Source organism: Arabidopsis thaliana, chromosome 5 (assembly GCF_000001735.4).
Source record: "Arabidopsis thaliana chromosome 5, partial sequence".
Taxonomy (NCBI): Eukaryota; Viridiplantae; Streptophyta; class Magnoliopsida; order Brassicales; family Brassicaceae; genus Arabidopsis; species Arabidopsis thaliana.
In genome coordinates this window covers 1,859,058-1,872,505 of record NC_003076.8, presented here as the reverse complement: position 1 = coordinate 1,872,505, position 13,448 = coordinate 1,859,058, and the positions used below count along the sequence as shown (strand labels likewise).

The following is a 13,448-nucleotide window of genomic DNA, read 5'->3' as shown; positions in this document are numbered from 1 at the left end:
TGTAGTATTCAGTTAAGAAATTTTAAAGAATTAAGAGGATCAAAAGTAGATTTTAAGGAATTGAATTAATTCTAACCAAATCTTTGCATGAATTCCTGGAATTTTTTATTCACAATCTTGAGTGGGATTTTTTCTTTATTAATCCTAATATTGAATAACACTAGCATTTAATAAAATTTGTTAATCAAGAATTTAAATAATACTAGAATTAATAGAATCTAAAATACAAAAATTAAATTCTTAAAATTGAACACACACTCATCCCCCTCTCCTTCTAAAGTTAGTGTAGGCCTTCATTTCTTTCTTCGCTAAACCGCGGCCGGTAAGCTTTTTGCTACCACACTCATCCATGTGTCTACTCGAGTCTTCCCACCTGCCCCGTCGTCTTTGTTTAGACTAAATTTATTTTTTTGGTCTTTGATTTCATTTTATTTTATTTTATACTTTTTTAAAGTGTATTATGTTTTTTTGAATATTTCATTGTTTCTACAAAATAAAATGTATCATGAATGAATTGTCATATAAAGGTAAAAATGTTAGATTTACAATTCCTATGCATAATATTAATTTTTTTTTTTGTTATTTACCTAGAAGTTTAAAATACTTTAATTTACGCAGATTGATGTTGACATAGATATAGAAGTTAAACAAAAACAAGAAGAACTTTTTAAAATTAAAACTTTAATTAAATAATGTAAATAAATATGCCACATGCTACATTAATATTAAACATGTGGATACATAACAATAAAAAAGAAGCACATAACAATAAAAAAAAAAAAAAAATTAAGGTAAAACGGTAAGTGCCACAACACTGCTGATTAGAGCTGCTATAGCTCCAACCACAAATCCAGGTAAGTTTCCACCTCCAAATAACGCATCAATTGGACCAACTCCAAACGATACAATCATTTGTGGTATCACTATTGCCATGTTTAAAACTCCTAGAGAGAGTCCTGAAAAAATGACAAAAAATGTTATCACTATCCTTATTAATCTGATAAACGCTTTAATAATAATCTTAAACAGAACGATTATGTATCTTATTGATACATTTATGACAAATTTTATATGGTGAATGAAAACCAACTAATAATTGAAGATGTAAACAGATTGTATAAAAATATCAATTAACCAATAAATTAGTACATAACATACATCACCCTATGTGAAAATATATACTCGATCGTTTTTCTTATAATTGGAAACTGATCTCTCCATTACCGTTTTTTGTGTTCACACATTTTAATTAGCATTACTATGAGAATGTAGGTTCAAATTAGAAACAAAAGGAGAGGTTAAAATTAAATACCTTGACCGGCACCGGAACTGCTTGAAATAATGGAAGCTAATGCAAATGGAATACTAAATGTAATCTATAAAATATAGCAAAAAATGGATTAATATTGTTAAACAAAATAATAATTCATGGATAATAGTAACAAAAATTGGTAAAAGACATGGTGGACTTACAGCAAGAGGAATTCCAAGAATAGCAAAGAGACTCAATGCTCCATCTCTGATGGCATTGGTAGGAAGGGCCATCCGACCAGCGATCTTCCGGTGCTCCTCAGCCTTTTTAGTAACCAAAACTGTCATTGCCAAACACACCGCGAGGATTATGTTCACAGCTCCCCAAAGCCTTTTAGCTCCAATTTTCTTACTAATCACTCCAATAACAAGGGACATGACTCCAAGAACGATAGAGTTAAGCATCAACCCCAACGAACCAACTTGGATTCCGTGGTTGTATAGTTTCTTCATTTTGTCATCTCCTGCTGAGTCTCCACCATACACTTCACGACCCATCCAATCGGTATCGTATAAAAGAAAAGGAAACCATGCGATCCAGTTCAAGGCCGTGACGGCTAGAAGCATCCACATTGGACGTTTCATCACCTTGAAAGCTCCAAAGATCTCGCCAAAGAAGGGAGTTTTCTCATTGTCGGAATCTGCATTAGGCGACCATTGCTTGTCTTCCACGTACCAAAGAGCTATGATTGTGAGGACTATGAGGAGAGTGATGGAAATAATGAAACAGCTCTTGAGATTTGCACAATAGATGTCGCATGCTTTAGTCACTGTGAAAGGGAAAATCTTGTGGAGGTTAGTGTACGATCCCGCAGCGTATCCCAAAACGTTTCCAACGGCCATGAAGAAAGAGAAAATCGCGTTGGCAGTTCGAGTTTTCTTAGCATCTCCGGCTGCTAAATCACCAAGAAAAGCACGGCAAGGTCCTTGAAGAGTGTTGTTAGCCACGTCAAGGATCCAGAAACCGACAACGAAGAAACCAACGGCTCTTATCTTGACAGCTTCGTCGAGTTTATCTCCCATGGTGTGGCCGAAGTCAGCCGCAAATCCAATTAGTATAACAGCAAGGGCAACAAGCAAGGCACCAGTGGCGATGAAAGGTCGACGACGACCGAATCTTGACTTGCATCGGTCGCTGAAGTAACCGACGGTTGGCTGGACGAGCAGACCGGAGATAGGACCACATAGCCATATGAAAGATGACCATTTGTGTGGGACTCCGAGAAGCTGAACGTATGGGGTTAGGAGAGAAAGCTGAAGAGCCCAACCAAACTGTATACCGGCTGCGATAGAAGCCACTGATATCATCTTTCTTAGAGGTGACGGCTCATCAGGAACCACAACCGACGAAGAAGACTGTCTATCAACAGGCGCCGCATCTTCTTTTGCTTGGATGTCACTCATAGTTTCTTCACGTTATCTTAAGAGGTTGTGTTTTGGTGATGGTGAATCGTGATAGAGGAGATGAAAAGAAACGGACTCGTCTCTTAAAGACGAGGTGTGGAAGATGAATGAGATTTATGTTTCTATAAACGTTTTGATTCTGTGTTTCATTAGTTAAGAAAATAAATCATTTATACTAAAGGATATAACGCAAATATCCTTATAGGAATTTGGTAATAATGACAAGACTAACTGAAATCAGTTTATTATCTTATCTTTACATATTCTGAGATCGTGACAGATTTCTTGTTTCTGTAATATGTTTTTGTTTACAATTTCTCGTCAAATTTGTTTTGTTCGTTTTCCTTTTTTAAATTTCTGTTTGCATCAAACCGCATTACTGTTACATATTATTTTGACTTCCTCCACAAGAAAAAGAAGGTGAAACAAATGATATCTCAAAACCCAATTTGGGTACGTTAAGTATCCAAATTGATTATGTCGTCAGTTACGAGCCTAACATAAAATGGTTAAGTATCCAAAATTCCAAAGTGATTATGTCGTAAGATATGGGCCTAAAGTCCATAAACGTGAAAAAGCTTCTTCGATTAAGGTAAAACAAGCAAGTTTTCACGTTATCTTCACTAGATATATGTCTATCAATATTGATGATAATATTAAAGTCAAATTTCACAAACCTCGAACGAAGCTGCAATGTCAAGCGAAGAAATTTGCCAGCAGCAGAGAAAACGAGAACATCTTCTTTCCAGCATGATTGCAAGCTCTCCAAAAGACTAACGCTCTGTCTGAGCATCAAGTTGCGGGAAATCGGGTTTATATGAGTCAGAAACCTGAATGAAAACAAGAGAAGCTGAGAAGCCACTACTCTAATGGCAAGTATAGCCATCTATGATAGTTCTCGAGTACCTCAGTGAAAAGTACACTCCCACATTCCATTACTTCATGAATTCAGTACATATCGCTTGAGAGTTACATCAGACCTTGACGGACAATAACTTCTTTCAGGATAGATTTTGCTAAGAAGTTGTCTGTTTTAGCAACAAGATACAAAGAAAAGAGTACAATGAGTGAAATGTAAAACGACATCATAGAAGGAAACAATGTCCAATTATGATTAATGAACAAGGTTGGTAATACATCAAAATATGAAGTCTGAGATGGATCTCGGTGCTGAAGACGGTAACTTTCACGACCTGACATTTTCGAATCGCTGTTTCCCCTCCCCTGTGCAGACCACCGGCGATGGAGGAGTTTGTCATATAGTGTCTCTGTATTTAGACTGCGTGCCGAATTAAAGTTATAGAGCAGAACTCCGTGTCGGCATGGCTCAATCCAATTCGGTTCGGTTCGGTTCGGTTTAAGTAAGAAGAAAAAAACTTGATGAATAAGGCGATTCTGGTCTTTTTGTTTTCTGTCTTGTTTTGCCTATAAGGCTTAAAATAACATGGGCTTAAAGCCCAATAGTCAATAAACGAGGATAAGCTTCTTCGACTAGGGTAAAACAAGTCTTCACTATATATACAATGCATCTTCGATTATAACCCCCAATTCTTAGATATTAGGGCTTATGTTCTAAATCGTGTTATTCGTATTTATCGTTTTTTTTTTAAATCGTTGCGCAGCCCTTAAGATCGCCTTCCACAAATGCTTAATGGAAGCGTGTCGAGTCATTGCTGCGCTAAATCGAAATTTATTAAGGGTTTTTGATTAGGGTTCTCCTAAGAACTAACCCAGTTTTTACCTTCCTGATTTATTATAGGTCGAGTTTTTTTATATCGGCATTAGATCTGGAATTAAGGTCCTCTCTCGCTGACTCTTCAGATATAAGTGTTTATCTCTTTTATCTGCTAGAGATCTTTGCGTTTGAGGATTTTCAGATTTTAATTTCGTTCATTTAGTATCTCGTTCTATATAATCGGGTAGGATACATTGTTTTTATTGGTTTTGCAATGAAACGGCGAGAATGATGAACCAATTAGATGTGCGAATGAGGGGTAATTTCCTCATTATGAGCTTAAAACTGTTTGAGGCATATTTAACATCTCTGACTTCGCCGCTTTTCAAAAGTTTTGTTTGAGTTTTTATTGTTTGTTTTGGTTTGATGGAATAGTGGAAAATGAGGAACATATAACTCAAACGTGAATCAAACCATGTACCAGTTTTTGCTTATTGATATTCTGATTCCACCATTTGAAATGAATAACCATATTTGCTTTGTTTTCTTGATTTGGTTTGCTGTGTTTACGATGAACTCTCATTTGCTTCTCTGTATTTATTATCTTTTTATTAAGAAGATCAACTCATACGAAATGGTGATGTTTCAAAGTGAATTACTTCCAACCTTGATATCCTTAAGTTACAATTAGCGACTCATGAACTAATCGAAATATGGTTTGCCTTAGTTTGCCGTAAAGTAAGTGATATACTGATATGTAAACGATGTTGGCATGGACTATCTTTCAAAGACAACACCTGAAACAGAATTCTTGAGCTTGGACATGGAAGTGACTAATAATGGAAAATTGTTTATAGATAAAAAAAATAATACCAAATATGAATTGTTAACGACATTTCAATTTTGTATGTCCACTCGGAGATCTTCCTTTGGTTTTACAAACATAAATCAATATCAGAAGTCATAAGATTAGTCTATGGGATTGGCTATTATTTTGTTGTCAGGTGGCAATACTTACCCCAAAATGCCCATCGTTGGTTCAATATGAATATATGATCATCCTATATAGCTCTTTCCTGAGGAAAACAACCAAATATAGCTCTTTCCATTGATCTATTAAAGATGTCATCTCAACAAACCTCAATACTATTAGGAGATAGCTTGCAAATCTTATATCATGTGAGATATCATGAATTCAATTTGAAAAGAGTGAATAAATGGCTTGTTAACTCTTTAACTTTGACAATGATGACTTGATTTTGTGTTAGTTTGCTACCAATATCAAAGCCATTCATAGTGGATGGTTGTAAACTGCCCATTTTTTTTCTGTACAACCTTCTCTCCGTTAACATCTTTGCAAATGAACCCATTGAAGTATAGTACAATATCAAACAAACACATAATGTTTGAGTATTCCCATTAAAAGAGGATTGCAATCAGATAAAAAATATATAAATTACCAAATGGAATAGATCTTAAAAGAAAATAATTACCAAATGGTATTTTACCATATTATAGATTTTTTTATAATAAGTAAAATAATAATAAAATATAAAAGAAAAAAAAGAGTCTAAAAAGGCCCAAAACACTAACAGTCAAAAAAAGGCCTAAAACACAAACCGTCTAAAAAGGCCCAAAACATAGTTCGGCTTAAACGACCCAAACCACAACAAAAACCACCCGATTATCTTTTTCTCTCGGATTGGCGTTAAAAATTTTACTGGCGAGATTTCGGATTGAGGAAAAGAAAAGTGACTGGAATTTAGGGTTTAGACTCCGGCGAAGAAGGAGATTTCAAAGCTTCGAAGACAGAGAAAATGTCGTCGACTCTCCTCGAGCAAACTCGCTCCAATCACGAAGAGGTTGAAAGGTTGGAGCGATTGGTTGTGGAAGATCTACAGAAGGAGCCACCGTCCAGCAAGGACAGATTGGTCCAGGGACATCGTGTTCGTCACATGATTGAGTCTATTATGCTCACCACTGAGAAACTTGTACGCTTTCTCTCTTCTTCTCGTCAATTTTTAATCTTCTTTTCTATTTCCCGCATATGTTTTTATGTCTCTTCTCTTTTGAATACGTTAGATCAGAGCAGAGAAACTTGGGTTGCTGATTTTTTTTTAAATAACAGGTTCGTGTTGAGTGTTGCCTCTTTTTCTGTTAATTGCTTTAGCTTTTTAGGTTATCATTGTGGGGTTTAAGTTAGCTTTGAATCACTCTGGCTTGGGTGTTAAATTGAGAAGAAACTTCAGAGATTGGTGTTGAATATAGGTTATAGTTGGGGTCTTAAGTGTGTATGTAGGGATTCTAAGTTTTGAGCTAAGCATGCTTCAGTGTTATTTCACAAATTTGAGTTAATTTTTGTTGTTGATAATTAACTCAAACTTGGATTAATGCTAACCTTGATTCTTGTTTGTTGTAAGGTTGAAACCTATGAAGATAAGGATGGGGCGTGGGATGATGAGATTGCAGCGCTTGGTGGCCAGACTGCGACAGGGACAAATGTGTTTAGTGAATTTTACGATCGTTTGAAAGAGGTTTGTTCTTTATCCTTTGCACCTTCCTTGGTCTTTTTTCCCTAAAACTTGCCTATGGTTCTCTATACCAAGACTTGGCTTTACTTTAGTTTCTGTGGGTTGTATATTAGAGATTGAGCAGCTAACTTTACCGGACTATTAGTTAATCTAGACATTGTTATTTAGCTGTTGATCTTTTAAAAAAAAATAGTTTTATTGATTGCCTTGAACCACTGTGATGGAGAATCAAGAATTATGTACAAAATCTCAGTGAAAGTGTATTAGTTCTGTTCCATCAACAATTTGGTTAGCTGTATAAGGCTTGCTTTGCATAAGAGTATTAAGGCGGTGAAATTTTCATGAGGACACCCTGAATAAGATTCAAATTGCTAATTCGTTTTTTTTTTATTGTCTGAATTATTTGATTTTCTTGTACCACTGATGAAAGCATCAGAGCTGCAACTATTTAACTTCTTTTATAAACTTACAGATACGTGAATATCATAAAAGGCATCCTTCTGGACGTCTTGTTGATGCTAATGAAGACTACGAAGCACGCCTGAAGGAGGAACCAATTATTGCGTTCAGTGGAGAGGTAGGTTTCTGCTTGACTTTTTATTGTTGCTATTTGTTGACGCATTTTTTAACAGTTTGTAAGCCCCTTTTTTATTGTCAATACTTAAATCTTCTTGTCTGTTACGCAGGAAGGCAATGGTCGGTACTTGGACTTGCATGATATGTATAACCAGTACATCAACTCTAAATTTGGGGAAAGGGTTGAATATTCTGCTTACCTTGATGTTTTTTCTCAACCAGAGAAAATACCGCGTAAACTGAAGTTATCGAGGTAAACACTTCATTGGAATTTTCTTTTACTTAGAAAGCCTCCAATTATTTTTCTAGCTGCAGCTGAATGGCTTTCCTTTTTGTATTGCTATTTTTCATTTTAGGCAATACATGAAGTATATGGAAGCTCTACTTGAGTACCTGGTCTACTTCTTCCAGCGAACCGAGCCGTTGCAAGATCTTGACCGGATACTTTCTAAGGTTTAAGCTCCTCCCTTTCTTTATCATTTTATTGCGTTTACCTTGTTGCCTTATGAAATTTTATGGGCGTTTCGAACTATGCATTAGTACATAACTGGTATATTTATTCGTGCTTAAGAAGTTTCTACTAGTTTCCCAAGTATTAAGTGTAGAACTTTGGATTTGATTTCCTTAGTTCTAACAACTGGTTGCTTTGTGAGTCTTTCATCCCCCTGGAGATAATACATAATTTTGGAAAATAAATGGCCATAACTAGATGGTTGTATTCAATATTCATTGGTGCATAGTTTGCTCTAAGTGCAGAGATTGTATATCCTCGGAAGGTTTTGAACCATGTTATAGTTTGACATTCTGGTAGTTCTAGTTTGGCCAATGCTGTGCCTATTGTTTGATCTGTTGCGATTAATATGTTTGGTTCTTTTACAGGTTTGTTCTGATTTTGAAGAGCAATATGCAGATGGAATAGTAGAAGGCCTGGATAATGAACTTATTCCATCTCAGCATACTGTCATAGATCTTGATTACTACAGTACAGTCGAGGAACTGGTAGATGTAGGACCTGAAAAGCTAAAAGAGGTAATGACCATACTACTTCATGTTAATATCCTTTTTGAAGCATATTCCCCTAATCATATGTTCTTTGTATGCCATTCAGGCATTGGGGGCATTAGGACTGAAGGTTGGTGGTACTCCGCAGCAGCGTGCCGAGAGACTTTTCCTGACAAAGGTTTTTACACTTGCTATATAATCTCCTATTTCTTTAAGTTTCGTCTTATGAGAGGGTACTTTTATCAATTAGTAGCCGCGTTCTTGTTGTTCTTACTGGGTTTGGAAGGAACATTTAGCTGTTATGAAACCTAGTTTGGTAGTTCAGCTCAGCTCTTCTTCTAATATGAAACTAAGGCTTTTGTTGTCATAGTTCATGTTTTGTAGGGATTGAATTCTATTTGAAGCTTTTCTTATTACCTTGAGGTTATCTAATTCCCTTAATTAATTCAATTTTTGTACAGCATACGCCTTTGGAAAAGCTGGATAAGAAACATTTTGCCAGACCTCCACACAACGGAAAACAAAACGGAGATGCCAAATCAACACATGAGTCTGAAAATGCTAAAGAGATTGCACTAACAGAGGCCAAAGTGAAGAAACTCTGCAATTTACTTGATGAGGTTAGTTGATTGAAAGCTCATAGTGACATTTTTTTCCCCCTCCCAGATATCTAGTTGTACTTTTTCTGTTAACTTTTCTTGTTGTCACCTTTTATAGACCATCGAAAGGACAAAACAAAACATTGTAAAGAAACAGTCGTTGACATATGAAGAAATGGAGGGAGAACGTGAAGGGGAGGAAGCTAATACCGAATTAGAAAGTGATGACGAGGACGGTTTGATTTACAATCCGCTGAAGCTACCAATAGGTTGGGATGGGAAGCCTATACCATACTGGCTCTACAAACTTCATGGCCTTGGCCAGGTATGTAGTTTATTTATGAGACCATTGTTGTATCAAAGGAACATAGATTCACATTAAATTTCTTGTTATTACGCAGGAGTTTAAATGCGAGATATGTGGGAACTATAGCTATTGGGGAAGAAGGGCTTTTGAGAGACATTTTAAAGAATGGCGACACCAACACGGAATGCGTTGCCTAGGAATCCCAAACACAAAGAACTTCAACGAAATCACTTCGATTGAGGTAATAATATAATATGATCAAAGACTTTGTACAGCTTAAAGTAGTAAATAGTTTGGTAATTTGATCTTGTTGTTGTTTGGTTTGTTTCAGGAAGCCAAAGAATTGTGGAAGAGGATACAGGAGAGGCAAGGAGTGAACAAATGGAGGCCAGAACTTGAAGAAGAATATGAAGATCGTGAAGGTAACATTTACAACAAGAAGACTTACTCTGATCTTCAACGCCAAGGTCTCATCTGATTGATCACATCCTCTTGATGAAATCTTCTCTCCTTACTATATCCCTTTAAACCATATTCTACCTTTCGCCTTTGTAAAATCAAACCATTCGTCATCTTTTTGTGAGGTTTCGTCTCATTAAAACAGTATTTAGTTTATGTTTTTGAATTGACTATCACAATCGAGGATATAAAATTTGTTTTTGTATGGACAATGCTAGTAAGGAATAGTTGAGGACTTTACTTCAATAACAAGAAACAGATATGAGTTAATATAGGATACTACATGTAAGAATCAATCACTAAAGTTTTCAGATGATAGTGTACTCACAAATTTTGAACTAATTTTTTGATCTTTGATATTCTTACAAAATTGGAATGTTTTAATTTCCTTAATTATCCAATTCCTAACAAATCATTGGTTCCTTTTTTGATAAAACTTAAAATTTGAGTCAAACTTTATAAAAATTATCAAAATAAACAGATACAACCTCAATACCTCATACGACTGTCAAATTTTTTAAAGTAAGCTATCACATAGTTTACCTTTATTTTTTTTTATTATATTTATTTACGATATTTTTTTTTTTTGAAAAATACACAGATATTTGATTTTGGTCAGATATATGTCCATATACGAAGACTTTCAAATTTTATTTGTTTTCAAAAAACCTAAACATACAATCTCATTTTGCTATTTTGGAAAGAATAATGAAATATTCCTTTCTTAATCATATTCCAAAATTTTAATTAAGAAATAAAAGTTGGGATGGGCTTTACCTTTTTTATTTACAGTCCAACGGCCTCATTCGATGACTAGTGTAAAATTATCCAGTGCCAGCGCATTCCAACTTCGAAGACTAACCTATCCACCGTTAGATCTAAAATTTAATCATCTAACGGCAACAGATGAAATCCCCAAAAATATGACCGTTGGAATTGAACCGTTGGCTCCTCCTCCTCTTCATAAGCAGCGCTCGCTTCCAATCTTCGTCACAATCGCAGAGACTCTTTACGAAAGAGAAATATCAAGACTAAGAAACAAGAAGAGTAAGAATCATTGGGAGAGCGATCATGGCGACGAGAGCAAACGTACCTGAACAAGTCAGAGGTTTGTTCTTCGCGTCTTTTAATGGGTTTATCGTTGATATCGTCGTTCTTAATTCTATGAATCGATTTGAATTAATCTGGGTTATCGTTGATCTCGTTGTTTTGATTTCTTTGAATCGATTTGATTTTTTTGCTGGGTTGTGTTTGATATATGTACGATCCGCGTGTGAAATCTTTGCTTTTTGGATTACGCCGATCTAAAATCCGGGTTTGGTTTGATTCGTTTAACTTGAATATAACTCGTTTGCCCTAAATCGGTCCGATTTGGGTATTGTTATGATTACTCGTCGACGATACAGATCCGATTTGAATATGAAGTATCTCGTAACGGGATCGATTTTGTTAATCTTTAGAATTGAAATTGTGAATCTTTAGAAATAAAGATGAGATCTTGATGGGTTTCTTTTGAATTCTGTGAAACAGGTGCTCCTCTCGTTGATGGTTTGAAGATTCAGAACAAAAACGGTGCTGTGAAGAGTCGGCGTGCCCTCGGTGACATCGGAAATCTTGTTTCTGTTCCCGGAGTTCAAGGAGGAAAGGCTCAACCTCCGATTAATCGACCCATTACTCGAAGTTTCCGTGCCCAGTTATTAGCGAATGCCCAACTCGAAAGAAAGCCAATCAATGGAGACAACAAGGTTCCAGCTCTTGGTCCAAAGAGACAACCTCTTGCTGCAAGAAACCCAGAAGCTCAAAGGGCGGTTCAGAAGAAGAATCTAGTGGTTAAGCAACAGACGAAGCCTGTTGAAGTGATCGAGACGAAGAAGGAGGTGACTAAAAAGGAAGTAGCGATGTCACCTAAGAATAAGAAAGTGACGTACTCGTCTGTACTTAGTGCTCGGAGCAAAGCTGCTTGTGGTATAGTCAACAAACCAAAGATTATCGATATTGATGAATCTGACAAAGATAACCATTTGGCTGCGGTGGAGTATGTTGATGATATGTACTCGTTCTATAAAGAAGTTGAGAAGGAGAGTCAGCCTAAGATGTACATGCACATTCAGACTGAAATGAATGAGAAGATGAGAGCGATCTTGATTGATTGGTTACTAGAAGTTCACATCAAGTTTGAGCTCAACCTTGAAACTCTGTACCTCACCGTCAACATCATTGATCGATTCCTCTCTGTGAAAGCTGTCCCTAAAAGAGAGTTACAGCTAGTGGGAATCAGTGCCTTGCTTATTGCTTCCAAATATGAAGAAATCTGGCCACCTCAGGTACTTACTGTTTGTTTTCAACAATTTGATTGTGTTTTTACTATGTGACTGTGAGCTGATGTTCATGTGATGTGCAGGTTAACGATCTGGTGTATGTCACGGACAATGCTTACAGTAGCAGACAGATTCTGGTGATGGAGAAGGCAATTCTTGGAAACCTCGAATGGTATTTGACAGTCCCGACTCAATACGTCTTCCTTGTCCGCTTCATCAAAGCTTCGATGTCTGATCCAGAAGTGAGTACATTTTTTGTTTAAAGTTCAGATTTTTTGTTATAACAATGTTCGATGGAAAGAGATTGATTCTGGTTTTGTTGTTTATCGTGTAGATGGAGAATATGGTTCACTTCCTTGCTGAATTGGGGATGATGCATTACGACACCTTGACGTTCTGTCCCTCCATGCTTGCTGCTTCAGCTGTTTACACGGCAAGATGCTCATTGAACAAGTCCCCTGCTTGGACTGATACATTGCAGTTCCACACCGGCTACACAGAGTCTGAGATTATGTAAGTAGAGAAACAAAGACCTCCAAGTTAGCATCATTTGTTTTGTTTTTTGGACTCTTGATTGCAGAGGCTGATATGGTTTTCTTGTGCTGTGTTATAGGGACTGCTCAAAGCTTTTAGCTTTTCTTCACTCGAGATGCGGTGAGAGCAGGCTACGTGCAGTGTACAAGAAGTACTCGAAGGCAGAGAATGGAGGTGTTGCTATGGTTTCTCCGGCCAAGTCTCTCTTGAGTGCTGCTGCTGATTGGAAGAAGCCTGTTTCTTCTTAGATGTTTTTTTTCATCAGATCTCTCTCTGATTCAAAATTCTAGATTTCTCATCAGATACTCTTTTGTTTTTTTGAGTTCAAACGTATTAATGAATTCTTCTCATCAGTGTTTTTCTTAATCTCTGATTACTTGGATATTAGATTTCTACTATATCTTTAACAGATAGATGATGTTTGACTGTAATAAATCAGATGCGTGCAATTAGTTTCCGACTTATTGTAAATTGAATGATGATAAATGAAATGCATAAAATAGTTAATGTTATATCGTGAATCCCAATTATTTATGTTTTATGATTTATTTATTTTTTAAACTAGAGATGAAGGTTTTAATGAAAACTACTCTAATATAGCATATTTTTACGAGATTATCCACTAAAAACCGGTTTATTTTGAAAGCATAACTACAAAATACTAGTAGTGTTATTAATTTGATAGTATATTTCATAATCTAGTAGTGAAAAAGTTAAAATTTCCATTTTTCT

General features: G+C 36.1%; 3 protein-coding genes, 1 long non-coding RNA gene and 3 other non-coding genes across 8 annotated transcripts; 5 read left to right on the top strand and 2 right to left on the bottom strand.

Annotated features, from left to right (window-relative positions):
- Positions 1-786: 786 nt before the first annotated feature.
- On the bottom strand, positions 787-2,715 carry SUC9 (sucrose-proton symporter 9; the record flags this gene model as incomplete). The annotated part of the gene is made up of 3 exons (NM_120699.1): positions 787-956; positions 1,313-1,376; positions 1,474-2,715. 3 exons carry the CDS (start codon positions 2,713-2,715, stop codon positions 787-789), a joined length of 1,476 nt encoding a protein of 491 aa, NP_196235.1.
- Positions 2,716-4,261: 1,546 nt separating this feature from the next.
- AT5G06165 lies at positions 4,262-5,309 on the top strand. The gene is made up of 3 exons (NR_144254.1): positions 4,262-4,414; positions 4,481-4,811; positions 4,875-5,309. It is a non-coding gene; the product is annotated as an other RNA (non-coding RNA).
- Positions 4,513-4,989, bottom strand: AT5G01155. Its single transcript, NR_142482.1, has one exon. It is a non-coding gene; the product is annotated as an other RNA (long non-coding RNA).
- On the top strand, positions 4,675-4,766 carry AT5G01195. Its single transcript, NR_142486.1, has one exon. It is a non-coding gene; the product is annotated as an other RNA (small nucleolar RNA).
- On the top strand, positions 4,828-4,901 carry AT5G01165. Its single transcript, NR_142483.1, has one exon. It is a non-coding gene; the product is annotated as an other RNA (small nucleolar RNA).
- A 763-nt stretch (positions 5,310-6,072) lies between the features above and the next one.
- ATO (splicing factor-like protein) lies at positions 6,073-10,181 on the top strand. The gene is made up of 11 exons (NM_120698.5): positions 6,073-6,381; positions 6,811-6,924; positions 7,394-7,498; positions 7,608-7,750; positions 7,854-7,950; positions 8,377-8,526; positions 8,606-8,677; positions 8,961-9,119; positions 9,217-9,423; positions 9,500-9,646; positions 9,737-10,181. The coding sequence occupies exons 1-11, from the start codon at positions 6,208-6,210 to the stop codon at positions 9,881-9,883; spliced, it is 1,515 nt and encodes a 504-aa protein (NP_196234.3). The 5' UTR covers positions 6,073-6,207; the 3' UTR covers positions 9,884-10,181.
- Positions 10,182-10,802: 621 nt separating this feature from the next.
- Positions 10,803-13,227, top strand: CYC1BAT (Cyclin family protein). Of its 2 annotated transcripts, NM_120697.3 has the most exons (5): positions 10,803-10,972; positions 11,395-12,188; positions 12,266-12,424; positions 12,517-12,695; positions 12,796-13,227. In NM_120697.3, exons 1-5 carry the CDS (start codon positions 10,936-10,938, stop codon positions 12,962-12,964), a joined length of 1,338 nt encoding a protein of 445 aa, NP_196233.1. In that variant the 5' UTR covers positions 10,803-10,935; the 3' UTR covers positions 12,965-13,227. The 2 variants fall into 2 exon arrangements, with proteins under 2 accessions (NP_196233.1, NP_001332193.1); NM_001342857.1 differs by having other exon boundaries at positions 10,850-10,972; positions 12,266-12,695.
- The last annotated feature ends 221 nt before the right edge of the window (positions 13,228-13,448 follow it).